This window comes from Chelonia mydas, chromosome 6, assembly GCF_015237465.2.
Source record: "Chelonia mydas isolate rCheMyd1 chromosome 6, rCheMyd1.pri.v2, whole genome shotgun sequence".
Classification (NCBI taxonomy): domain Eukaryota; kingdom Metazoa; phylum Chordata; order Testudines; family Cheloniidae; genus Chelonia; species Chelonia mydas.
In genome coordinates this window covers 10,212,872-10,240,303 of record NC_051246.2, presented here as the reverse complement: position 1 = coordinate 10,240,303, position 27,432 = coordinate 10,212,872, and the positions used below count along the sequence as shown (strand labels likewise).

Here is a 27,432-nt window from a genome sequence, read left to right as displayed (position 1 = left end):
CCTTACAAGAAGACTTTTAATAGAAGTAAAAAAGAATCATCTCTGTAAAATCTGGATGGTGAAAACCTTACAGGGTAATTAGATTCAAAACATAGAGAATCCCTCTAGGCAAAACCTTAAGTTACAGAAAAGACACACAGACAAGAATATTCATTCTATTCAGCACAGCTATTTTCTCAGCCATTTCAAGAAATCATAATCTAACACATACCTAGCTAGATTACTTACTAAGTTCTAAGACTCCATTCCTGATCTATCTCCGGCAAAAGCATCACACAGACAGACACAGACCCTTTGTTTTTCTCCCTCCTCCCAGCTTTTGAAAGTATCTTGTCTCCTCATTGGTCATTTTGGTCAGGTGCCAGCGAGGTTACCTTTAGCTTCTTAACCCTTCACAGGTGAGAGGATTTTTCCTCTGGCCAGGAGGGATTTTAAAGGGGTTTACCCTTCCCTTTATATTTATGACAGGAACACTCCAGACAAGTTGGTGTCAGCTCTGCCTATCCTGCTTGATGGACCATTAAGGACCATCAGCGATACAACTGACCCATTGAGAGAAGGCAGAAATGCCTTGTGACTCAGCAAGGTGTGCAGGGACATGCCTATGGACAGAACTCTGAGGTTTTTCCAGGCCATGTGATGGACAGCTTGTCTTTGGGACAAAGGAAGAAAGACCACATGGCAAGAGAATATAAAAAGCTGCTGCAGCTCCTCCATCTTGTCTTCAATCCTGCTTCTTACCTCTAGAGGGACTTGGCTACACTGAAGCTTTGAACGAAGGACTGAAAGACCCATCTCAGCTGGGGATGTTCTCCAGAGACTTGATTTGAACCTGCAGTTTATTCCATCTCTGCTACAAGCCTGAACCAAGAACTTTGCCATTGCTGTATGTAATTGATTCCATTTAAGCAATTCTAGCTCTCATCTATATCTTTTCCCCTTTATGAATAAACCTTTAGATTTTAGATTCTAAAGGATTGGCAACAGCGTGATTTGTGGGTAAGATCTGATTTGTATCTTGACCTGGGTCTGGGGCTTCGTCCTTTGGGATCGAGAGAACCTTTTTTCTTTTACTGGGGTATTGGTTTTCATAACCATTCATCCCCATAACGAGGGGCACTGGTGGTGATACTGGGAAACTGGGGTGTCTAAGGGAATTGCTGGTGTGACTTGTGGTTAGCCAGTGGGGTAAAACCAAAGTCTTCTCTGGCTGGCTGGTTTGGTTTGCCTTATTGTGCATAGAAACCCCAGTCTTGGGCTGTAACTGCCCTGCTTGAAGCAATTTGTCCTGAACTGATACTTTCAGCTGGGTCCTGCCTGAACCAGCATCATTACAATCGCGTCTAGTCTAGATGCGATAAATCGATCCCTGAGCGCTCTCCCGTCGACTCCGGTACTCCACCGCCAAGAGAGGCGCAAGCGGAGTCGATGGGGGAGTGGCAGCAGGCGACTCAGCGCCGTGAAGACACCGCGGTAAGTCGATCTAAGTACGCCGACTTCAGCTACGCTATTTTCATAGCTGAAGTTGCGTATCTTAGATTGAACCCCCCCAGCGTAGACCTAGTCTAAGTCCATAGCCTCAAATCCAACTCTAAGAAGTTCTCAAGCAGCATTATTCTTACTTTGCTTATCTGCAAATTTTGATTATTAGCCATAGAAATATTTTGCCAGCAGTTTGTGTGCGTGTGGTTAATACAACATTTCCCGATAAAAATCCAGTCCTTCCAAGCATAGTTATAAAGCTTTAACTTTTTGAATCTCAACCTCTACTGCCATTAAGTAATTGTCTGACCTCCACATATGGCCCGGCCCCCCCGCACATACATAAATTCCCACAACTGGGATAATTTGAATAGATAAAAATAGAAAAAAAAAGATGCTTAATACCCATAATTTTCCACATCAAAATTTAAAATCGATGGAAGTTTAAAAAAAGGCCCAAAAGAAATTTCAACATTTTCCATCAAAATTATAAAAAGACAAAGAGAATTTGCCCCAGCCTAATTTCAGTAACGATTGGCTCTAGTTGGCACTAGGACGCATTTTGTTGGTGGGAGGGTGTCCAGTGATCAACATAAGCGGGCGGGGTGAATCTGGAGCAGCCCAGAGGGAGGCCAAGCTGGGGGCGTTGGCGCATGGGGGGCTATTGTTTGGGGACATCGGAAGCAGGGGGGTTGCCAGCGGAGGCGCTCTGGGTCGGGCCAGGCCCATCGCCCTCCACAGCGTCCTCCATCATCTGCTTGAACTGGCGCTTGAAGAAGCCGAGCTGGAAGGAGACAAAGAGGGGAGATGGTGAGAGGCAGACAGAGACAGGCTCATGGTGGTGGAGCAGGAGGGATGGGCTGTGGGAACCTATGAAGGAAAAATCCTTGTACCTCCGCCACCAGCTGGGAGAGCCACAGGCCCCTCCCCTAGGGTGATGGGCAGTAGGGGAGGGGTTAGAGCCCTGCCCCACTCACCTTGTAGAGGGCTGCTGTGATGAGAGCCAGCAGGACCAGGCCCCCCACGCTGCTGCCCACAATGATGGGCAGGTAGTTATAGACCGCAAAGCGCTCCACCACCGTCTGCACCTGGGGGAGAGGGGCTGTGAGATGGGGACCCAGGACTCCTGACACTATCACACCAGACCCCACTTTCTCCCAGAGCAGGGACAGGACCTAGGAGTCCTGGCTCCCAGCTTTAACCACTACCCGATGCTCTCTCTGTCCCAGGCACAGTCACTCTGGTACCTGGCGCTGGATGAATCCCTCCTTCTGGGTGTATTTCTTCTCCTCGTATTCAATCTGGGCCTCGCTCACCAGACTCACTTTCTGCTGCTGAGTCTGGAACAGAGAAATTCACCGTCCCTGACTGGAAATGACACAAACCAGGCCGGAGCATCATCCCAGAGAGACCCAGAGAAATTTACAGGCCGTTCACACAGGGATCTCTTGCCCGGCACTGAGATGCAGCCACCTCTGGGGAGGGGCTCAGGGGCTGTTCACACGGGAGGATCTCTTGCCTGGGGCCAGGAGGCAGTGGCAGCTTTAGTACCTGGGAGACCCACTGGAAGCTGAGGTTCCCTTTGATCATGAACTCCAGCGGCTGCTGCAATTCCAGGGAGGCGATTTGGCACCGGATCTTCTTACAGGTGGCCACGGAGCAGTCCTGGGACGGAAGGATATCTCCGGGTGAGGTAGGGGATGTGCAGGGGTTCAGCCTGGGCATGAGGGTCTCAGTCTGTCTATAGCAGGGGTCCCTCCCCCAGCCTAGCCCCCAACTCACTGTATTAGTGCCAAGGGAAGGGGCTGCTGGGACCCGCACTGGCCTGCACTCACCAGCAGGGGGCGCTCACTCATCTGCTTCACAAGGTCCTTTGAACTGGTCGTTCCCACCTCACTGGTGCACTGAGCCAGCTGGGGCTGGGGAGGGAGAGAGACACGGTGTTAATGGGGGCGGGAAGGGGACACGGGGTCTTTCCCCTCTATGGGGTGCCGGCTACAATCTGGCCCCAGGGCAGGGGACTGGCTGGCTCCAGTGGGGAGGGGGAACATGTGGCCTTTCCCCCCCAGCCAGCCTGTCCCAGCAGGGGGCGCTGTAGGGCCGAGCAGATGTCACTGGGCCCATCTAACACACACAAGGGCAGGGAGAGGCAAGTACCTTGGAGGGGACGACCTCAGAGGCGTCCCACACCCGGACCCCGCTCAGCTCCACGGGGAACTGGAACGTGACCGAGATGGGGACACTTCGCTGCCGCAGGTTCTTGACCTGAAAGAAACAGACTCGTCATAGGGCACTGCAGGAAGAGAACCCAGGAGCTCTGATCCCCAGCCCCCGCTCTGACCCTCAGACTCCACTCCCCTGCCAGAGCTGGGGATAGAACCCAGGAGTCCTGACTCCCTGCCTACCCCCACCCCTCCATGCTCTAACCCACTAGATCCCATTCAACCACTTCCACTCCCTCCCTCTTGCCCCATCTCCCCCCTCGCACTCTGTGCTGCCGGCCTCACCTCGTACCCATGTGTCACTGGCACACTTGTCCCAGCGTCCTCGACAGAGAAGTTGACGTACTTGGTCGACTCCTCGAGGCTGGGGGAGGAAAAGGACGGAAGGAAGGAGAGAGACGGGAGTGTGATGGATGGGGCTGGAGAGTGGCAGTGGGTGGGGGCGCTGTGCTGCAGGGAGCGGGGAGGGGGGCCAGCAGGGGGCGCTCTCCCCTCTGTCTCCGCACTGACCTACCTGGTGAGGATGACAAAGATGCCGTACTTGACCGGCAGCTCCGCCCGGTGAATCATGTGCTCGGTGATGGGGCCGCCATTGTCACTGGGGGGAGGGGAGGGCAAAGGGGAGAGACGTGAGGAGACGCAGGCTGATAACTGGGTGGGGAGGCTGCATCACAGGCCACTGTCCTGTCCTGCTCCCTGCACGGCCCCCTCCCACTGCCCCCACCCCGCCCCCTGGCCCTGCACGGCCCCCTCACCTGCTGGCCTTGGCCGTGATCTGCAACCTGTCCCCCAGCTCAGCCTCAGAGGAGACGTCGAAGGTGGCGACGAAGACGGCCTGGAAAACACACGGGGGTGAGAGCTGCTGGGCTCAGGGCCTGGGGAACTGCCAGAGACCGCGGGGTGGGGGAGGCACAGGGGACCAGGGGGACTGTTGTATGAACTTAGATGGAGGCAAAGGTGTTAACATGACCCTGTCCCTGTCCACAGAGAGCACTAATCTGGTTTGGGATCCAGAGACCTCAACCCACTCTGTGCCATGGCAACACCCCATTAACCATCCTTTTTAGGACCCCAAAGCGGGGAGGGAACAGCCCCTCCCCTTCTCTCCACCCAGTGAGGCCTGATTTCCAGACCCCCAAAGTCTGGCTCTTGGTTTGCAGCCCTGGCAGGGCCTGAGCCCCGGAGTGACCTCAGGGCTCTGTTTGCAATGACTCTCCAGGCTCCCCGGGGCGCTTTCCCCAGCACATCTCTTGTCACGGGCTGGGCTGACCCCAGGGAACTGCCCCTCTCAGCTCCCAGCTGGGCTCACACAAGGGCTGCCAACTTTCTAATTGCACAAAACTGAACACCCTTCCCCCTCCGCTACCCCATTCCTTTTCTGAGGCCCCGCCCCTACTCACTCCAGCCCCCCTCCCTCAGTTGCTTGCCGTTCCCCACCCTCACTCACTTTCCCTGGGCTGGGGCAGGGAATTGGAGTGTGGGAGGGGGTAAAGGCTCCAGCTGGGGATGCGGGGTCTGGGGTGGGGTCAGAAATGAGGAGTTCAGGGTGTGGGAGAGGGCTCGGGGCTGGGGCAGGGTGTTGGGGTGCGGGAGGAGGTTCGAGGTATGGGCTCTTGGAGGGAGCTTGGGTGCTGAAGGGGTCTCAGGGCTGGGGCAGGAGGATGGAGTGCAGGGCCTGGGAGGGAGTTAGGGTGTGGGAGGGGATTCTGACCTGGAGTAGGGAGCTGGGCTGCAGGAGGGGGTTCGGGGTATGGGCTCTGGCCGGGTGGCACTAACCTCAGGCAGCCCCCAGTTACCTGTGCAGTGGGATTAAGGTGGGCTCCCTGCCTGCCCTGGCTCCACGCTGCTCCCGAAAGGTCCGGGCCACTAGGCAGCGGGGCGGGCAGGCAGCTCTGTGCAGTGCACGCTACCAACGCCCGCAGGCGCCGCCCCCACAGCTCCCATTCGCTGTGGTTCCCGGGTCACTAGGCAGAGGCGCGGGCCGGGGGGTGGGGGGGCAGCGCACAGAGCTTCCCTGATCTCCCCTGCCTCAGGGGGCTTCAGAGACATGCCGGCCACTTCCAGGAGCCCCGTGCAGCCAGGGCAGGCAGGGAGCCTGGCTTCACCTCGCTGCTCCGCCAACCGTACTTTTAACAGCCCGGTCAGCGGTGCTTATCGGCGCTGCCAGGGTCCCTTGTCAACCGGTCATTCCAGTCGAAAACCGGATGCCTGGCAACCCTCGCTCACACCTGGGGAGTTCACATGCCAGGGCTGAGGCCAGGGCCCGACCCTACCTCAGCTCCACTCTGGAAGATGGGGTAGTTGATGTGGCAGGTGCTGTTCCTCTGAGTCTGTTCCTCGGAGCCCACGGCCGAGCTGCACTTAACGGCCATGGCCCTCCTGTTAGACTGACCATGAGAGACCAGCCAGTGAGAGACGTAGACCACAGCGCCCCTGAGAAGCCCCCTGCACACTCCCTGCAACTCAGCACCCCTGCCGAGCCCCCCCCGGCCCGCTCCCTGCAGCTTGGCGCCCCCCGCCGGGCCCCCCATCACCGCATCTCAGCTCCCCTATCGAGCCCCCCACCTGCTCACTCTTGCACAGCACCCCCTGCTGAGCTCTCTGTCCACTCCCTGCAGCACGGCTCCCCACTGCAGAGCCTGCCCCTCATGCCTGGTGTTCGTTGGGGTACCTGGAGCAGCAGGACCCGGCGGTAGGACAGCGCGGCCGGGTAGAAGAACCGCACCGTGGTGCTGTAGGAGTTCTCCCCGTGATTCTGGACGGAGACGGTGGTGTTGAGTTCGGGGGTGATGCCCACCACCAGGGTGCTCAAGCTAAGGGGGGAGAAAGGGGTGAGCTTCCTCAGAGCAGTGCCCTGGACGCTCTGTGAACTTCTTCTAGCAGTGTCCACCCGGGGACCCCAGCGCTGTGAGCTTTCAGCGTGCATCTTCCCCACAGCAGTGCACCCTGTGACACTACACCCCATATTCTTCCTAGAGCTACTGTTGTGATATGAATATGGCATAACTAATTTGTATTTTATGCAAGATGGGTCACGTGCGGTATCATTGGAAAGGTGATGATTTACTGAATTTGATTGTCCTATTTGTTTGGGGATGGGGCTCAAAGAGGGAAACAAAGGATTCCCACCACATGTAAATCCTATATAAGGCAAGGAAATGAGTTTATCAGGGCTGGTTCTTCACCAAATCCCTGCCCAAGATGACTGCTGAAAATACCTAAGATTGATTTGGGGAAGAAAGGACTGGACCCAGGCTAGAAGGTGTCTGGCCTGTGAAAGGAATATCTGGGGTTCTAAGCTGCAAGCAAGAGCGGTTTGTCTGCAAGAAACACTGCAACCTGCTTAAAACAACATTTAGGTTGAGAAATTACTACTCGTAGCCAGTTTCTTTAGAGTATTAACCTTAGTTTGCATGTTTGTTTTATTTGCTCAGTAATCTGCTCTGATCTGTTTTCTATCCCTTATAATCACTTAAAATCTATCCTTTGTAGTTATTAAACGTGTGTTTGTTTTCTCTAAACCAGTTTGTGCAAGTCATAACTGGGGAGCAAAAAGCTGTGCATATCTTCCTCCACATTGAGGGAGGGGTGCTTTTCATGAGCTTACGCTGTAGTTTTCTGTGTAGCGCAAGACAATACAATTTTGGGTTTACACTCTTGTGTGTACTTGCGTGCCGGACAATTCCTGAGCTGATTCTTTCCATGCAGAGCTGATTTCAGTGTCTGTGTCTTTCTGCAGCTGGGTGTGTCCCTACCTGGGTGTGTGCTGGAGGAGGCTTGAGGGCCTGGCTCAGCAGAACAGTGTAAGGGAGCCCAGGCTGGTGGAACCGGCGGGCTCACTGCTATCCCCAGTACATCAGGGGGCACCCCCGAGTGGGAGGGGGCAACCCTTCTCACCCCCCATCCATCAGCACTGGAAATCTAACAAGATCTCCAGCTGGATGTGGAAGATCCGAAGCGTGATCAAGCCAAATGTGTCCCACCATGGTAGGTGTTTTTGGAGGGAGGATTCAGTGATTTACCCAGAGAAATTGAAGGAGATTTCTAACTGGTCATCACAGCGGTCATCTGTGCCACAGTCCTTCTGAAACGGGAGCTGGTTGGAGACCCAGGAGAGCAGGATCAGAGTGGGTGGGGAAGGGTCTGCAGCACCACCTGCCGGAATGACACTGCGGGGACCCGGGGACCCTCCTGTTACCCCAGCACCTCCCAGCCCCCTGCACTGGGGGACAGATAAACCCATCATCAGCCCCCCCCACCCCACCCTTCCTCCTCACCCTCTGCCCAGCGGCAGTTTCACGCTTCTAGGAGTGCCACGACTGGAGGACTGGCCGGCTCAGGGGGATGGGGAACAGGACATGGGATCTTTCCCCTTTAGGGGGCCCTGGCCAAAATAAATATTGACAATTGTCTCGTAAAAATCATTTTTTTTTAGCTAAAATATTTGTTTCTTTGGACAGAAATTTTGGGAGCTTTGAGGAGAAGCTGGAATGTTCCCATGGAGGGGAGATGCCAAGGCAAACTCAGCATCCATCTGTCACCCTCGAGTGGCTGAGCTGTGTAAAGGGGATTAGGAGGCTGCTGCTGCCTCTGAATTTTCCAGACTCTTGCTTTCAAACCCTGCGGTCACTGGTTCAATCCTTGCAGCAGATCCACCGCGGGGCCTGGCTCTGGCAGCTTACCAAGCCTGCAGACACCGTCGCGGAGTCCTCGCTCAGGATGGGTTTGAGGTTGCTTGCAGTAGGGATGGGCTCCCCCATCAGGGTGTAGTTGACACGCAGGGTTATGGGGGTCAGGGTGTCCTCTGGGCAGAGCTGGGGAGACAGAGAGACATGTCAGGCTTCTGAAGGGAAAGGGGGCCTGGGGGCTGGGTGGGACCAGGAGAGAGGTTTGTTCTCTGGGTGATTTGGGAGCAAGGGGCAGGGTGGGAGGGGCAGACACAATGGGAGGGGAAGGGGTTAGGACCCCCCACACTCACAGGAAACGTTATCCGGTACATCTCACATCTCTTCTCGATGCTGAGCCGCAGTTCCCTGCTCAGGACGGGGCCGATGGAGTTGAAGGCGGCTCGGATCTTCGTCCGCCCGGGGTCCAGAGCCAGGCTGTACTGGATGGTGCTGGAGATCCTGTCACCTATGGGGAAAGGGAAACGAGGGACAGAGAAATTGAGAGCAGGAACTTCAAGGGGAAATGGGACACAGGGCTTTGCCCTTCTAGGGGGTGCTGGTTCCGATCCATCCCCAGGACAGGGGACTGGCTCACTCAGAGGGGAGGGGAATGGGGCGTGGGTTTGGTCTGACCTAGGCTGTCCCTGGTGCTCTTAGTGACAGTGAAGCAGACCTCTGCCCTGCTGGCCTCCGTGTTGAGCTGCTCCTGCCCCTGGCAGTTGAAGGCCGAGGTTGGGATCGTGTGGGGCTGGAAGCTGAGGGAGACCCCGACTCTGAGCACCGGCCGGGACCTGCCATGGGAGGAACAGAACCGTCACCCCGCTGCTCTCTGCAATGGGGCCAGGCCCCCTCCCTCCCCTGAACCTCCCACCCAGCCTGGATGTGGTCACAGCACCCCAGGGAGATGGGATATGGACACGCAACTCTGCTAGAGGAGATGCTGGGGGGCAGAGAAAGGAGAAGCAGAGCTGTCATTGTGCCATTCTCCAGCTGGGGGCAGCAGTCACAGACACTCACACTCAGCATACTAAGGCCTTGTCTACACTGTAGAGATTTTTTCTACAGAAGGCAGCATTTGTCCACAAAACACTGGAGGTTTACACACGACAATGTGACTTATGGCGACAAAACTCTCCTGTTTCGCCGACAACGTAAAACCACCTCGACGAGAGGCTTCGAGCTTTTTGCGGCAAAGTTTTGTCGACAAAGTGCCAGTGTAAAGACTGCGCTTGGTCATGTTGCTGTGATTGGCCCCCAGGAGGTGTCCCACAATGGCCTTCCTGAGAGGGTGACCAGGTGTCCGATTTTCAAATGGAACAACCGGTCGAAAAGGGACCCTGGCGGCTCCGGTCAGCACCGCTGACCAGGTGGCCGTTAAAAGTCCGGTCGGGAGTGCTGCGGCTCTAAGGCCGGCTAGTCCCTTCCTGTCCTGGCTGGCACCGGGCTGCGCCCCAGAATTGGCCAGAAGGTCCGGCCTCTGCGGGGGGCACGTTCTCTGAGTGCTGGCTCTGCACTCCCTGGCCAACGGGAGCTGGGGACGGGGGCGGTGCCAGTGGCAAGAGTGGTGTGTGAAGCCTCCTGCCCCACATCTAGAACCCGGACCTGCTGGCTGTTTCTGGGGTGCGCATGGCAGTAGGAGAGCCTGCCTTAACACCCCCCCCCCCGCCCCCACTGCTCTGCTGAGCAGGTGCCGCCAGAGGTCAGTCCATGCCCCAATCCTGATTCCCAACCCCGTGCCCCAGCCACGAGCCCCCCGAACCCAGAGCCCCCTCTTGTACTCCAAACCCCTCATCCGTAGCCCCACCCCAGAGCCAGCAACCCCAGCCCAGAGCCCTCACCCCCTCTGCACCCCAACCCCTTGCCCCAGCCCAGAGCTCCCTCCCACACCTTGAACTCCTCACCCCGTCCCCACCCCATAGCCAGCACCCCCAGCCCACAGCCCTCACCCCCTCCTGAACCCCAACCCTCTGCCTCAACCCACAGACGCCTCCCTCACTCCAAATCCCTCAACCCCACACCCCAGCCTGGAGCCCCCCCTACACCCCAAACCCCTCATCCCCAGCCGCACCCCAGATCCTGCACCACAGCTGGAGCCCTCACACACCGCAACTCCCTGCCCCAGGCTGAGCCTCCTCCCGCATCCTGAACCCCTCATTATTGGCCCCACCCTGGAGCCCACACCCCCAGTTAGAGCCCTCACCCCCTCTCACACCCCAACTCCTGCCCCAGCCCAGTGAGAGTGAGTGAGGGTGGGGGAGAGCGAGCCACCGATGGAGGGGGAATGTAGTGAGCGGGGTCGGGGCTTTGGGGAAGGGGGAGGGCAGGGATAGGGCCTCAGGGAAGGGGCAGGCATTCGGTTCTGTGTGACTAGAAATTTGGCAAATCTACGACCTGACCGCTCTAATCAGCGGTTCGAACCCCGCTGCTCTGCAGCCACAACTTCAAGACCTACGGGCAGATTTCTCATGGCATATGCGAGAAGGGCTACAAATCGGGACACGGTGCAGTGCAGAGCGAAGATAAAGGAGCTGAGGCAGGCAGACCAGAAGGCAAGGGAGGCAAACCCTCACTCCGGTGTTGCAACAAAGAGCTGCCGCTTCTACAAGTAGTTGGACACCATCCTAGGTGGCAACCCCACCTCCACCACCAAGAGCCCCGTGGACACTTTGGTGGGGCGGGAGGGAATGGAAAGTGGACCTAACCCTGAGGACGAAGTGGTGGATGAGGAGGTCAAGTTGGAGGACGTTTTGGACCCCATGGCAGGGTCGTCCGGTACCATGGTGAGTCAGGAACTCTTTTCCACTCCAGAGGGGTGGAGCCAGTCCCAGAAGTCTGTCTCCGGCGAGCACGATGCAGGAGAGGAGACCCCTGGTGAGTGATCTTTTTGAGCAGATACTGCTCGATTACATGGCGGACAGCTGTCCTTTGCTCTGAATACTGTAGTGGTGGGTGAAGGAAGAGATAGAAATGTGCAAGACCAGCTTTCCCTGTGCAGCTTAGCAGTGCAGCAGAAGAGGGTGCTGGTGCACACCTAGATTTCATGGGAATCCTCCAGAGAGATCTCTAGGAAACTACCCTGGAGGTTCTTGCCAATCCTCTGCCAAAGGTTCCTTGGCAGAGCTGCTTTGTTCCTTCCCCATTGTAGGAAATTTTCCCACACCACTTGGCAATCACTTGTGCAGGGACCAAAGTGGCACCCTGGTGAGCAGGATAGGGACCTGGTCTGAACTTGGATGCAGGGAGTAGATGTGCCCTTGCTTACCCTCAGGAATGAGATATCAGCTTCACTGACACCCACCTGTGGAAAATGGTGGCAGAATTTACAATATTGTCCCCAGTCCCCTTCACTGATCCTCTGAAAGCATCATCAACACCTTTTGCCCCATTTTGAATGTCCACCCCCCACCTAGGCCATACTCACCATGTTTACGGTGTTTGTTGAGATGTGTGCTTGCCAAGGGACACTGAGAAAGTGATTGGTATGTTACAAGAGGTGTATTTTACTGTAATGATTCAATAATGTGCGTGAACTAACTGTCATGCTTCTGTGCATTGTTTCTTGTGCATCTGCAGATGTGCCATTCAGGGGACCCCACTACACACCGGCTGAGCACCTACTCCAGATAAGCAAGTAACCAAAGTGGAGCAAGGAGGACGTGTTCAGAGAGGTGCTCCAATCCTCTGAGTCAGAAAAAAAAGAATGCAAGGTACTGAGAGAAATGGAAAGATGGGACAAAAAGGGGTGTGAGGAGCGCACTCTAAAGGCCCATGGGAGGATGATAAAAGTGACAGAGGAGCCCTGGGGCTGGGGCTACTGGGGGGCTGGCCTGCAGCCAGGGATGCCAGGCAGCTGGAGCCGGTGCTTGCATCACCCACCCGGCGCTCAGGGCTTGTGTGTGTGCGTGGGGAGAGGGGGGGCCTCTGGGCTCTGGCAGGGAAGGGTGGGGCAGGAGGGGTAGAGCCCTGAGTAGAATGGGTGGGCTAGGCCAGGGGATAGCATTCCCAAGCCCCCGGTTCACCGATCGCCCATGCCTACACATAGTGATTGTTGCTGCTAGTAATATTTACATGCATTCTAATCATTTGCTTACGAGAAATCCCAGTCAGGAATCAATGCAAGTGCTAGGTCAAATAAGATAATTGAGTTTAATGAAGCATGGCAGATTGCTGTATAGAAATACACATTACTGGTTCGCAATCTCAAAATCTTGCCTCAGTCAGCAGTCAGCTATGGCCATTGAATTCTTTTTCTCACTTAGATCTAACCTGCCATAAAGGCATCGCTAGCGTGCTCTTAACCTGCCAAAGCACATTCCAGGAGAATTCTGCACCTACTCAGCCTATTGTTGAAGCGCTCCTTGCTGCGGTCCAGGTTTTCCCGACTAAGGCTTCATGAGCCATGGGTGTAAGGGGTAGGCTGAGTCTCCCAGGAACACTGTGGGCATTTCAAAATCCCCCACTGGAATCTTCTGGTGTGGAAAAAAAGTCCTTGCTTACTCCTTTCTGTACAGACCAGAGTTCTTTAAGATGCGTGCGTCATGCACCTTCCTGGACCATCCCGTGCTGACGTCAGTGAAATGCCTGCAGTGATCAACAAGCGCCTGCCACACCTCAGAGAAGTACCCCTTCCTATTGACGTACAGATTGGGTGCTCACGATGTACTGCCTGACCAGCTCCGGTGTGTTCCAAGCAGTGACCACAACAGTAGAGAGCATTGTGGGGTCCATCCTTTCACACAGAGATGGCGGGCGCACAGTAAACAGGGGGTGTTAAAAATGCCGCTAAAATTGGTCGGAAGCCCATGGAATGCTGGGACAGAAAACAATGCATCATGGGACGTTGAGCTAGCACCCATGAGGCGCTGCGATCCACTCCGCCTTCCCACAATTCCTAACTGCAGAATGTGGCGAGTCGCACCCTGGGATAGGTACCCACACAGAGCCCTGCCCTCACTGTCAGTGCCAGAGCACCAAGTGTGGATGTGCTCTACCGGCACAAGGAGCGTAGCGTGAACATGCAATAGCGATGAAATTATAGTGCTTCTTAATCGCGGACATAACTTCTACCAAAAAAACTCTGTAGCGTAGACAAGGCCTGAGACTGCCATGTGGAGCAGCGCAACGACACAGAGTAACTCACCTCAGCAGCAGGACCTGCCCTTGTGCCCCCACCGCGATGTCTGGCAGTCCATCCCCCGTCAGGTCTGTCCCGCCACTGACGGCCTGGCCAAAGTAGTGCAGCCTGCTGGGAAACTGTGACCCCTCGATGCGCTGTGGGGCAGAGAGAGCAGTAAGGGGTGAGGGATGGGAAAGGGGCGGCTGTTCTGTAAATGGGCAGTAGGGGGCAGTGGAGGGTGAGGGATGGGAAAGGGGCGGCTGTTCTGTACAATGGGCACTAGGGGGCAGCGGAGGGTGAGGGGTGGGAAAGGGGCGGCTGTACTGTACAATGGGCACTGGGGGGCAGTGGGGGGTGAGGGGTGGGAAAGGGGCGGCTGTTCTGTACAATGGGCACTAGGGGGCAGCGGAGGGTGAGGGGTGGGAAAGGGGCAGCTGTTCTGTACAACGGGCACTAGGGGGCAGTGGAGGGTGAGAGGTGGGAAAGGGGCGGCTGTACTGTATTACGGGCACTAGGGGGCAGCGGAGGGTGAGGGGTGGGGAAGGGGCGGCTGTTCTGTACAACGGGCACTAGGGGGCAGTGGAGGGTGAGAGGTGGGAAAGGGGCGGCTGTACTGTATTACGGGCACTAGGGGGCAGCGGAGGGTGAGGGGTGGGAAAGCGGCAGCTACAGGCTAATAGGCATTAGGGGGCTGTGGGGTCCCATCATGTCTCTTCGGGGCTTTCTGGTGACCCCTTCTCACATGGGCTGGGCTCACCTGTCTATACTGGGGATTGAGGCCTCCCTTTTCCCCATGGAAGATGTACAAGGCCCCGCTATTGTCGCTCTCCGTGGGGGCCCCGATGGCCACATCCGTCTGTCCGTCCCCGCTGATGTCCCCGATTTCGGACATGCTGGCCCCAAAGCGCCCGAACGCCTGCCCCATCTGCCCCTGCAGTGTCTTGGTGCAGATCAGTGTCATCCCCTGCAGGCCCCATCGAAGGAAACACATGGGGAAAGGATCAGCACTGACTTCCAGCAAAGAGTACCCTGGCCCCTACTGACCCCCTTTCCCTCTTTCTGCAGCAAAGCGCTCCTTAGCACCGCAGTGCGGCATCGGGGCCAGCTCTGACTGGCAGGGAAAAGCTTCCCTGAATGATCCCCCCCATCCTACTTCCTGGAGCACCGCGCCTGCTACTGCCATGCTAATTGTCCCAGCATCACAACCCCATGGCAGTGAAGGCAAAGAAGAACCCCAGGCCATCCATCTTCCCCCTGGCTCCATCCTCTTTCTTACCGGCCAGTTAATCAGGCAGATAGAGACACGCCCCCCATTCAGAGGTGTATGGTACATGGGTGCTCCGATTAGAACCAGGTCCGTGTTCCCATCTCTGTCGAGGTCCACAGCGCACAGTGTACCCCCAAAATATGAGCCAATCTGGAGAGGCAGATAAGTCACCCCTTTAATTTAGTCACCTCCTCCTTCTTCTCCCACTGGGACCCTTCTCACCCTCAGGGGATAAGGATTCAGTTCCAATACTCGTTCCATCCTCAATCTCACCCTCTCGCTGCACAGCGGGTGGTGCTGTCGCTGAACGTGTTCTTGCACAACTAGGCAGTTAGATCTTGGAGAGATGCTGAATGCTAGCTGTGGTGCAATTCTTTTTAGCGACTGTGCTAGCATGAGTAAAGTTTATTCACTGACTGAGTCACTCTTGTAAGTTCTGTTCAGCTGGAATGTACAGGCAGTTAGATCTTGGAGAAATTCACTTCATTACCGTAGTGTGATCCTTTTCGAACACTGCTAATATCACGAGTAATGTAATTTTCCTTGTCCGAGTCTCTCTAGCCCAGATCCACAAAGGTACTTATGTGCCTAACCCCCAGGCTTAGGTGCACTGTGATTCACAAAACCTCTGCATGGCTGCTGCTGACCCCTTTAGGTGCCTAACCTGACTTGGTGCCTATGTTTTTGCAGTAGAAGCTCCTTATGTTGCTGCCTCAAGGGCAGGGCATGTGCACTGCTGTCTTACTCTAAGCAGCCAGTTGCCCATTTCCCACCACACTCAAGCAGGATCCACAAACTGGGGGAAGACAAACGCTCCTCCACCTGTAGGGCACCATCTGGTATGTGTGGTCAGAGGAGAAGGACTTGATCAGGGGTCTGCTATTTCTTAAGTCAATGCCCTAACCCCTGAGCTGTGGGCTCCTTCGGTCTTGCCTGTTAAAGTTATTCCATTTTAATTGACTAATTAAATATCAGTTGGGCTGCACAACGTGTACAAATCACAACCACCCTAAGGCCAAGTGGTCAGGGCACTCCCTGAGAGACAGCAGAGCCCTGGTTAAAGCCTTCTTCCTCATCAGGCAAAGCAGGGACTCAAACCAGGGGTTGTTCACGTCCTAGGTGAGAAATCTAACCACCATCTATAAGGGAGGCCCTCCCTCTTCTCCTCCGGCTGGTTTGTGAAGATCGTGGTGGCTCTAAGCCTGCCTACTGGATGAGGCCCGACATTTGAGCTAGGTGGAAGAGCGCCTATCTTCCCCCCATTCATGGATCACTGGCAGGGGTAGGTGCCTCCCTGCAGCATCACAACGCCTAAGTCCCTTGGTATGTCTGGACCTCTGTCTGTATCGGTCTCATGAGCTCTATCTAGACTGTAAGTGAAGGTAACAGCAGTGGGATATTGGAGAGATGCTGAATGTCAGCTGCGGTGCAATTCCCTAAACCAGCCAAGTTTATCCCCTGCCTGAGGCTCTCTGACTGAATCATTCCTGAAGGTGAATCCAAACACAAATATTACACGATGTCAAAATCTTACAGGCTTCCTCCAGCCCTCTCTCTCTCACACCCACACTCCATATTACCAGTAACATTCCCCGTACCTGCTTTCCCAGCACCTCTGATCTGCATGTCCATTCCCCACCCTTGGTATCTCGGAAGAACAGGACGACTTTGCCAGCGTGTTGGTAGCGAGGGGCCCCGACCACGTAGCTGCTCTGCCCATTGGCTGTGATGACCTGAGACGAATAACCTCAAAGGAAGAGAGGGACGTGGGGAGGTGAGATGGGAAACAGCCCTACAACAGTGCTGCACAGAACTTTCCCAGAACTGAGATGCAGCCACCTCTGGGGCGATGCGCGGGGGCTGTTTAAATAGGTAAGGGAAGCTCGGTGGGTTTGTTCTTACCGAGGTAAGCATCATTCATGTCAGTGAAGTTTCTGGATATGTTGATGAAGCTCGGCTCCCCGGCACTCCCATACAGGTATATCCCACCGGACCAGTCATAGGCTCCCACCACTCCCAGCACAGGGCCGTCCTAAACCGACAGGGACGGCAAAGGGGGCCGATTACAGGGAACAGACAGCACGGCATGTATTTACTAGACCCGGCCACCACCTGCAGCACAGTGCCCCCCAGCATCGTGCTGGGACACTGGGGTCAGTGCTGATGGCCAGGGGAGTGAGCACCCCCTACTGGGCCCCCACACCACTCGCTGCAGCATAGAGCCCCCTAGTGTCTGCCCTGAGTGGGAGGGGGGGTGCCCCCTGCACTGCTCCCACAGGACTGTGGGCTCCAGGGACACACCCTGGGGCCAGGCGTCACTCACAGGGGACAGCAGGGAGCTGAATCCTTCCTGGGACATCTCCAGCTGGAAGGAGCTGCCGCTCTGGGACTGAGTGCCTGGGGGGAGAGATAGACAGACAGACACAGGAGAGATCATCATAGACAGTAAAGGCCCCGTGTCCCATTCCCTGAGCCAGCCCTTCTCCCCACCTCGAGGCTGGATTGGATCCAGGGCCCCTGAGAGAAAAGGCCCCCTATCCCATTCCTCAGCCCCTTGAGCCAGCCAGTCCCCTGCCCGGGGGCCCCCGGATGAGAAAGGCATCGGGGCATTTAGGGAGGAAGATTAATGGATACATGTTGAATGGGGAAAGAGAGAATATTTGGGGCCTATTTGGGCTCTGGATTCCCAGCAGCTCCCCGTCCCATCTCAGCCTTCAAAACCCATTTCTAGAGCCCCAGGGCCAGTGCGGCCCCTCCCCTGGCTTTGGTACCTTCGATACCGAAAATCTTCTCCTGAAGCTGGTTCTGGATGCCCTGGAGGGCATCGAAATTGTCCACCTGGAAGATGTGCTCCTTGGTGGGCTCAGAGGCGATCTCCTGGAGCTCCCGTTGGGCAGTATCTTTGAAGAAGGCCTCACCAACCTTCACGGCGTAGAGGGAGGTACAGGAGAGACCAGGGCATGGGCGTCACTCACAGCCCAGAGCCCTGGGCCAACACCCACCCGCCCCGAGCCCTGCTGGGCCCTAGAGAGGCACGGCTCAGCCAGCGCCATGTGCCGCTCTGGTGAGTGGAGGGTGGAGGGCCGCTGGAGCCTGGAGTTATGGAGCCTGCCTCATTTCAGCACCGAGTTGTGTTGGTTGTACCAGCAGCAGGGCACAGGGGTCTCCTTGCCATGGAGATTGTCAGCACTCTGGGGCCCAGCATGACTCAACCTCCAGGGCACAGTGAGGGGTGAGTGCGGGCAATGTCTCCGGGGACGCCTCAGGGCAAGGGGTGAAGGGCCGGGACCACTGTGCTAGTCTGGGTGGGTTGTGTGCAGTCAGTTCAGAGGTGGAGTCAGGCACCTCCCGGTCGCTGGGCCCGACGTAAGCAGCAGACAAAGGTCGAACAAAATCCAATGGCTGGAAACGGAATTTACACCCATTCAGATTGGAAAGAAGGTGTCAGGTTTAACCGTGAGGGGAATTAACCCTTGGAGCAGCTCACCACGGGCCGTGGTGGATTCTCCATCCCTGGCAATTTTTATCTCAAGACTGGCTGGTTTTCTAAGAGATCTGCTCTGGTTTCAGCAGGGATTATTTGGGGCAGTTCTCTGGCCTGTGCTCCATGGGAGCTCAGACTAGATGACTGCAAAAGTCACTTCTGGCCTGGGAATCTATGATTCTAAACCCGAGTTTATTGATGTAAGGCTTACGTCGACCTAACTCTGTAAGCGGCCTCGCTAAAATGTAGCTCCCACCCATGTAACTCGTCCACCACACCGACTTCATAACTCCACTTCCGCAAGAGCCGGTGCACTGAGCTCAATGTAGTCAGGTCGGTGCAGTGTCTGCATAGACACCACGTTGCTTATATCGCCTGGGGGCGCTGGCTTAAGTCAACTTAATTTTGTCGCGTAGACTTGCCCTTTATCTTGCTGCTGATGCTCATTTCAATCTCTTTGGCTCAGCAGTTTCATGGAGATAAGTGTCAAGTGACTGACACCAGTTTGGGGAGGATCAGAGCCGTTGTTTGAGCCCCAGGTGTGTGCAGAAAAAACTATTAGAACCGGGTGATTTTGCTGTTTAACTGGGGGGCTGTATGTCAGGAGCCCCTAGTTCAAGTGACCCCAAATCCTAACCTGTGTCCCCATGAGGAATTCCAAATTTCATGGCAATCCTAGTCAGCACATGGACCGTAGGGCATGCAGAAAACCCAACCTGTAACTAGACAGCTCTGCTCAACCTGAACAAGAGAGGAGCTCCAGCTCTCCTATAACGTCACACGTTGACCCAGTTACAACCCTGGGTCAGTTCTTTTCCCTTATCCAATGGGAACCTGGACAGGGCTCAGATCCCTACTAGTTCTCCACACGGCTGCAGCTCACCCCGATGGCGTAGCGGATGATTCCAGCTCTCTCAGCCTCGGGGATGGTGTCTGAATAAGCAAGCGGGTCTTTGTATTTCTGCCCATCTGTGATCACAATGAGAACCTTGGTGGCCTCATCCCGAGCGCCTGTCCCAGTGGTGAACAGCTCCCGCCTGGAAAAGGGGGGGGTGGGGAACGCCTGGGAGGGTTATTGATATGTAATAACACCTAGCGCTTGTCCACTGCTTTGGCATTGCAGATCTCAAAGTCCTTTACAAAGGAGGCCACTGTCATTGCCTCCATTTAACCAATGGAGAAACTGAGGCACACGGCGGGGCTGTGACTTGCTTAAAGTCACACAGCAACAGAAGCTCAGAGCTGGCAATAGATCCCTGGAGCCCTTGCTCGCAGCATCCCCCTCCCCGCTCTAACCTACTAATGCCCACCCACCTCCCGGAGTGGGGACAGAGCCCAGGAGTCCTGATGCCCAGCCCCCCTGCTCTAACCACTAGTCCCCAGTCCCTTCCCACAGCTGGGGATAGAAGCCAGTGGTCCTGAGTCCTTTCCCTTAGCTCACATGTTCTTACAGCCCATTCCCTGTGGAGTCAGCACGGGGAGGAAGGCAATACCTACACCACTTTCCGGATGGCTGTGGCCGTGTACGTCGTTCCCTGAAGCTGCTCAATCCTCGAGACAAGGTGATCGGGGTCATGACTTCTCCTGTACTGCATGAAGTCGAAGTGCAATTCAAATTTATTGGAGTACTGCATGAGGGCGAACTGCAAGGGGAGGCAGGGGAGAAGAGAGAAAAACAACCCCAGGGGTGGAGGGTAAGAAAAGCAGGCATCAGACTCAGTTAAGGGCTGAGGCAGTCGGGACGTAGTGGTTCTGTTGGAATTTTTTCCTGGTTTTGGATGCAAAATCCTTGACTGCTCCCCCTGCAGCACAGCGCCCCCTAGCGCCGCACTGGGGCATTGGGGTCAGCACTGACTGCGAGGGGCAGGGCACGTAGTCAGGGTTCAGCTTCTGCCCATTACCTGCGTGTCGGTGCTGCGGAAACGCTTCATGATCTCAGCGAGAAACGTCTTCATTTTTCCAAAGTCCACAGATGCGATGCTGCCCGAGCTGTCGACGAGGAGCGCTATGTCTGTGACACGTCTGGGGCACTCTGAGAGGGACAGGAATGAAATACGTCCTGACTCAACTCCACAAACATGGAGTAGAAAGAGCTAGACCAGACCAGTGGGTCCATCTAACTTGGTATCCTGCCCCCGCCCTGCAACCCCGGATCAGACCAATGGGCCCCTCTGCCGCAATATCATCCCGTCCCGGCCATGGAGGGGTCCTGAGAGTAGGCCATGACATGCACGGGGATGAAAAAAATACACCCCTCCCCCTCCCAGAGCTGGGACAGAACCCAGGAGTCCTGACTCCCAGCTCCTACTGACTTCCTGAATCAAACTAATGGGCCCACCTAGCCTGGTATCCCAACCCATATCAGACCCATCTAGACACATCTCCCCTCCAACTTCCCATGTCCCTTGTACCCACCCGTGACCCCAGAGCACAGGTCCCCCCCCACACCCCTGTGTCACCCCTCACCTGGGTGGGTGTCTGGGATGCGCTGGAGCTGCCGGAGGCTCTGGTCCAGGAGGAAGCAGTAGCCATTGACGTACATGTTCTCCCCGCAGGCCCGGTGCACCGTGGGGCCGCACACCTGGGGCACGAGAAGGCACAGGGTCAGTAGGTGCCCCTCTGAACAGAGCACTGAGGGTGGGGAGCCAGGGGTCTGGTGGGGGAGCCAGGGGTCTGCTCCCCAACCCCATGGGTATGCAGGGAAAGCCCCTCCCGGGGCAGACGGGACCCACACGAGGGCATCACCTGGTTCCAACGCTTTCTGCTAGTTCACGCACAGTCACTGTCGCCATGGCGACAACCCAGTTACAATGCTTCCTGCTACATCAGCTTCCTGCTTCCTTCGAGTCCCTGTCACCATGGCAACATCAGCCAGTTGCCTCCATCCCTCACAACATCATCTCTCGGGGTCACTATTGCCAAACCAAGGATACCTGGCTACCGCCATTTCCCACTGCATCCTTGTGCCCCCCTCCAGTTACAGGAGTTACCAACAGCCCTCGCACAGTTATCATGTAGTCATGGTGATGTCACCCAATTGTCACCTCTGCATCATTGCTCCAGTCACGCTGGCACAGCCCAGTTACTACCGTCCATGAGTAGTGGGGTTTTGGGGAGGGAGCTGTCCCCTGGAATGATGAGGGAGTAAATGTCGGACCCCAGTCCCAGCACCCATCTCCTCTGGCTGTGGTACCTACCAGGAACTGGGAGCCTCGGGAAGCCAGAGACAAACCGAGGGACATATTCATGGCATCGGGGGGTCCTGACAGGGGAGAGAAGCACACCAGGGTGAGCAAATAAACTCCATTCCTGTCCCAGAGCGGAGGAGAGAACTGAGGATTCCTGACTCCCAGCTCCCCCGGCTCTAACCACTAGACTCCACCCCACTCCCTCCCACAGCTGGGGACAGAACCCAGGAGTCCTGACTCCCACTCCAATCCTCTTGCTGTACCCCACACCACAGGGTGCCCCCTACTCTGGATGAGAATCTCCTGGCAGCGTCTGGAACCCGGGTCGCACTTGTAGACTTTGCCAGTTTCATTCACGCCTCCTATCTGCTGCGGGGCCCCGACGATCAGCCTGCCGGGAGAGAGTAGAGGGGGGTTAGGGAGTTGCCCCATCACACCCAGGGGAGTGGGTCCCACGAGGGGCAGCCCAGCCAGACAAGCCCTTTAGCATTGGGCATGAGTCATGTGGGGCCCTGAGCCCACGTTCAGCCCTTACCCCCCAGTGCTGGCACTCCCGAACTGCACCACGCTCTGCCCAAACCCCGCTGCTGTCTCCTGGAAGGTGATGGGTCCTTCCACATCCACACTGAATCCATGGTTCGATGCCAGCACTGCAGGGGTTAAACAGTCACCAGTTAGAGCTTCCCCTCTGGAGAATGGGCCAGTGGTTGGGGCTGAGGGGCCGGCTTCTTCTGGCTATGGGACTGAATTCCATGCACACACACCCCGCTTTAACTCAACAAATCCCACTCCTCTCCCAAGCCAGGGATAGAACCCAGGTGTCCTGACTCCCAGCTCCTCACCACCTGCTCCCTAGTCCTCAAGGGCTATATTATGCAAATCATTCCCTGCATTTATTTGCACAGTGCCAGACACTCCCACTTAAAAATAAATATCATGAGTGGAGCTAGTGCTGGTGAACGGAGCCCTAGATTTATCTCCATCAGCTTCCCTGACGCTGATCCATAGCGGGTTCACTTCCTGTAGGGGCACCAGGGTCAGAGCAGAGACTTCATAGACTGATAGATTCCAAGGCCGGAAGGGACCATTGTGATCGTCTAGTCTGACCTCCCGGATAACACAGGCCAGAGAACTTCCCTGCATTAATTCCTGATTGAACTACGGCAGGTCTTTCAGAAAAACGTCCAATCATGATTTTAAATGTCCAGTGATGGAGAATCCACCACAACCCATGGCAAACTGTTCCAAGGGTGAATTACGCTTCCTGTTAAAAATGTCGGCTTTGTTTGCAGTCACAGGCCACGTCTGCACTACCACTTACGGCGGCAAAACTTATGTTACTAAGGGGTATGAAACAACCACACCTCTGAGCGACATAAGTTTCGCTGGCATAAGTGGCAGTGTGCAGAACCCTGTGGCGGCAGGAGAGCTTCTCCCACTGACAGAGCTACCACCACTCACTGAGGTTGTTTAATTATGTCGACCGGAGAGCTCTTTCCTGTCGGCATAGAGTAGCTACACGAGTGATCTTACATCGGTGCAGCTGCATCGGTACAGCTGGGCCGCTGTACAATCGCTAGGGTAGGCATGGCCGTTGTTTGCCTATCATCAACTTTCGGCCACTGGATCGTGTTACCCTTTATCTGCTAGTTTGAAGAGACCAATCTTAAATATTTGTTCTTCTCATAAGTACTCATAGACTCGGGTCAAGCCACCCCTTAACCTTCCCTTAACTAGACTGATCTCCTTGAGTCTATCACTATGAGGCAGGTTTTCCAATCCTTTCATTAGTCTCATGGCACTTCTCTGACCCCTCTCCAATTTATCAACATCCTTCATGAACTGTGGTCACCAGAACTGGACTCACTAGTCCAGAAGGGGGTTGCACCAGGGCCAAATACAGAGGTAAAATGCAATAGAACCTCAGAGTTATGAACACCCAGGGAATGGAGGTTGTTCCTAACTCTGAAATGTTCGTAACTTGAACAAAACATTACAGTTCTTTCAAAAGTTTACAACTGAACATTGACTTAACACAGCTTTGAAACTTTACTATGCAGAAGAAAAATGCAGCTTCCCCTTTATATTTTTAGTAGTTTACATTTAACACAGCACCATACTGTATTTGCTTTGGGGGCGGGCTCTGCTGCTGCCTGGGTGCGTACTTCTGGTTCAAATGAAGTGTGGGGTTGGCTGGTCAGTTCCTAACTCTGGTGTTCATAACTCTCAGGTTCTCTTCCTGCTCGAGATGCCCCAGTTCGTGCATACACAGATCGCAATAGCCCTTTTGGCCACAGCATCACACTGGTAAAATTTGTGTTGTGGGAGCCGAAGCTGAGACCCACTAAACTCATGTCACACAAGAAACAGGCAGTGGATGGCAACACTGAATCCCTAATGCATTTGGGTAGCTAACTAACTCCCCGCCATCCTCTGTGGGACTGGCTGGGGGAAGTGGGTGAGTGGGGAAACCCCTTTCCAACTGGCTGATCTTCCCCACATCCCCCGCCTCCTGGTAGCCAATCAGGGCTGCTGCAGGAGGCAAGCAGGGGTGAGAGGAATTGTGGGAGAGAAGTAGGGAGTGTAAGAATCTCTCAGGTTGGCTCTTCTCTCCTCTCCCCTGGCCCTTCTGCCCTCTCCATCCCTGCAAGCCCAGACCTGGGAAGGAGAGTCCCCTTGGAGCTGCCCCCTCCAGGGTGGGAGACTATAAAGACTGTCCAGATTTGCAGGAGGAGCAGATGTGGGGCAAGGTGGGGTGCAGAATTGTGGGGCTGGGGGATGAGGTTGAGAAATTGTGGGGCTGGTTGGACTAAAGGGGTGCTGAGAGGGCGGGAGCAGGCTCCCCCAGTCTTCCCTTCATCCCTTTTTAGGACACATCTCCCAATGTGCCTCAAAGTCCCCAGTCCCAGCCTCAAATCTCTCATTCTCATTCTCAGCCAACAAAACGTGTGACCTCCCCCCAGGCACTGAGAGGTCCCAGCTTCACAGTCAGAGGAGACATGACCTTGAATGAGGAAGAAGCTGTGGTCGCTTTACAGCAGGACCATGCCAACCACATCCATTTCCTGCCCACCAACCCCAGCCCACATCTTACCAAGCACACGTGCCCCATGGAGAGTGAGAGTCACACCTCCCCCCATCCCCTCCCAGAGAGACCCAACAAGTGGCCACATCTCAGTGCTGGGTGAGGGAATCCTTGTACAAACAGCCCCCAGGCCCCACCCCATAGGTGGCTGCATCTCAGCGCCAGGCAAATAACTTCAGGGATTCCATGCCTGCAAAATACGGATTTCATGTGCATTATAACATGTTTTTGGTGTATTATTTTTGAATAAAACCACCTCCAGAGAATGAGAATTATAATCCAGTGTCAAAACAGAGCCCTCACCTGCATATGCAAATAGATCCACACCAACTTCAGATCATGCCCTTCACTGTTCATTGCTTACCAACATAACCTCTTTTACTCTGTTTAGGTTGGCACTGGGGGCCTGTTTCACACATTTTAACAATTTCGCTAGCTCATTGCTTATTTGTGGCCAGTACAGTCTCTCTCTGGCTCTGCATTGATATTTCTCCATTCCAAGCGTCCTTCATGTCCTCTTGTGAGCATGTCAGCTTGTAACGTCTCCGGCGCCACTATTCTATTTCCTCTAAACAATATGCCATCACTAACAGACAGTTTTGCTTTGAACTGAAAATGTGGAGTTGATCGGGAATGTCCTGCCCACCCGACGGTAAGAGTGTTAATTACCCTATGTAAAGTCTCATCATTAGCTGTACCCTTAGCAAGTTCATTCCAAAACCTGAAGACTGAGCACCAGACCCCACTCCCCTCTTAAAGCTGGGGATAGAACCCAGGAGTCCTGACAACCAGCCCCTCCCCACCAGTTCATTCAAGTTTCCTTTGTGTCTAGCCCTGGATGGCCATTTTATGCAAATTGTCCATGCATTCATTTGCATAGCAGCAGAAACTTCCATGTGAAGAAGAAATCTAAGGAGTGTGTTTAGCACTGGTGAATGAAGCCCTTGATTTATCTCTTGCCGACCCGGATTCACGGGGGGAGGGGGACTTTCTGTAGGGTCGCAGGGGCAGATCAACCTTCACAGAATCACAGAATAGAAAGCCAGAAGGAACCGCTGTGTTCATCTATCTTGACTTCCTGTGTAACACGAGCCAGAGAGCTTCTCTAAATTAATCCCTGTTTGAACTAGACTGGAACATTTAGCAAAAGATCCAATCTTGATGTAAAATTGCCAGTGACGGGGAATCCACCACGACCCCTGGTAAATTGTTCCAGTGGTTAATTCCTCTCAGTGTTAGAAATGTTACATCTCATTTCCAGTCTGAATTTGTCTAGCTTCAGCTTCCAGCCATGGATCATGTTAGACCCTCCTCTGCTAGATTGAAGAGCCCATCATCAAATATTTGTTCCCCACGCAGGTACTTATAGACTGAGATCATCACCCCTTGGCCTTTGCTTTGTTAATCTAAATAGCGATAGACTCAAGGAGCTCAATCCATCAGGCAGGTTTCCTAATGCTTTGATCATTCTCATGGCTGTTCTCTGAGCCCTCCCCAATTTATCAACATCCTTCTTCAACTGTGAGCACCAGAACTGGCAGAACAGGATTCCAGCAGCACTCGCATCGCGAGCAAATACAGAGGTAAAATAACCTCTCTGCTCCTACTCGAGTTTCCCCTTCTTCTGCCTCCAAGGATTGGCCGCAGCATCGCAGTGGGAGCTCCTTGGCCCAGGCAGTTCTCGGTCTCTTGACCGAGTCTGTCAGCTAATGCAGGGTGGCCTGGTAAGCTTGTGCCATGGGAGCCCGAGCTGAGACCCACCAAACTCATGTCACCCAAGATACACCAAACAGCCCATCAGTGGCAACAGTGAATCCCTAACACACAGCGTGGCCATCCCTCTGCAAGAATCCCCTGGGAGCTGCCCCCTCCAGGCCTGGGAGGTAGTAAAGACCCCCCAGAGCTGTAGGAGGAGCAGATACGGGGCAAAGCGGGGTGCAGAATTGTGGAGCTGGGTGGGTGGGGCCTGGGGACAAAGGAGCTGAGGATGGGGGAGGTGCTGAGGTGGCCTCCCCCATTCTTCCCTTCATCCCTTTTCAGACCCCATCTCCCAGTCTGTCCCCCCTGCCCAGCCCATCCCCCTCACTCTCAGCCACCACAAAGTCAGCCCCCTCCATTCCCTGATGGGTTCAGGACTCACAGAGAAGAGAGATGTGACGTTGAAGCAGAAGGAAGCGGCTGTGGTTTTACAGCAGGACTGCGCAATTACGAACACTGCATCCACTTCGCACCCGCCGGACCCTCGCCCCACATCCTACCGAGCAAACACGCCCCACAGAGAAGGGGAGTCGCACCTGTGACCCACTCCCATCCCAGAGAGTCTGGGGGAACAGAACACAGAGGGAACTGCACCCAGGAATGCTGGTTATCAGCGCCCCCCCATCCCTCCTCTAAGCCACTAGAGCCCCATTCCCCGCCCAAATTTGGGGAGAGAACCTAGGACTCCTGATGCACAGGTCCCCCGCTGTAACCCACCAGACCCCACTCCCTCCCACCCGCCCAGAGCCAGCCAGGGATAGGACCCAGGAGTCCCGACCATCCAGCTGCTCCCATCCCCCTGCCAGAGGGGTACTCGCTGGGCACCCATGTGGAGAAGCCCAGCATTTCCCAGTCCCTCTGGCTGGCACTTACCTGCGCACAGGTAGAGGAGCAGAGGCAGGGGGTCCATCCTGTGCTGGGTGAGGGGTGTGTGTGGAGCGGGGAGTGAGAGGTTGAAGGGCGCTGCCTGGAGAGGAGGCAGCAGAGTGCAGAGGAAAGAGAAGTGATACCCGAAAAGAGAAACACTGATGGGGTGGGGGGGACTCAGGGGTGTTATAGGGAGGGAGCCGAATGGAGAAAAGAAAAAGTCAACTACACTGAGACACCCAATTAGTCAGACACACACGCAGCTACATGGAGACAGATGAAAAAACAAATAAAAA

General features: G+C 55.1%; 1 protein-coding gene across 2 annotated transcripts; it reads right to left on the bottom strand.

Annotated features, from left to right (window-relative positions):
• Positions 1-27,432, bottom strand: LOC102937936 (integrin alpha-D). 2 transcript variants are annotated; one of them, XM_037899037.2, is made up of 30 exons: positions 27,143-27,432; positions 21,962-22,076; positions 21,714-21,817; positions 21,436-21,500; positions 20,705-20,819; positions 20,140-20,270; positions 19,736-19,881; positions 19,122-19,275; positions 17,526-17,676; positions 17,078-17,151; positions 16,657-16,786; positions 16,353-16,501; positions 14,764-14,904; positions 14,245-14,451; positions 13,512-13,642; positions 9,005-9,162; positions 8,683-8,837; positions 8,387-8,518; positions 7,727-7,800; positions 6,376-6,517; positions 5,978-6,091; positions 4,460-4,539; positions 4,219-4,302; positions 3,990-4,068; positions 3,640-3,747; positions 3,318-3,401; positions 3,034-3,147; positions 2,730-2,822; positions 2,460-2,570; positions 1-2,266 (listed from the first exon to the last, which is right to left on the bottom strand). In XM_037899037.2, exons 1-30 carry the CDS (start codon positions 27,177-27,179, stop codon positions 2,144-2,146), a joined length of 3,501 nt encoding a protein of 1,166 aa, XP_037754965.1. In that variant the 5' UTR covers positions 27,180-27,432; the 3' UTR covers positions 1-2,143. The 2 variants fall into 2 exon arrangements, 1 of the variants encoding a protein (XP_037754965.1); XR_006291687.1 differs by lacking the exons at positions 1-2,266; positions 2,460-2,570; positions 2,730-2,822; positions 3,034-3,147 and having other exon boundaries at positions 3,367-3,401; positions 3,990-4,086; positions 4,220-4,302; positions 27,143-27,299.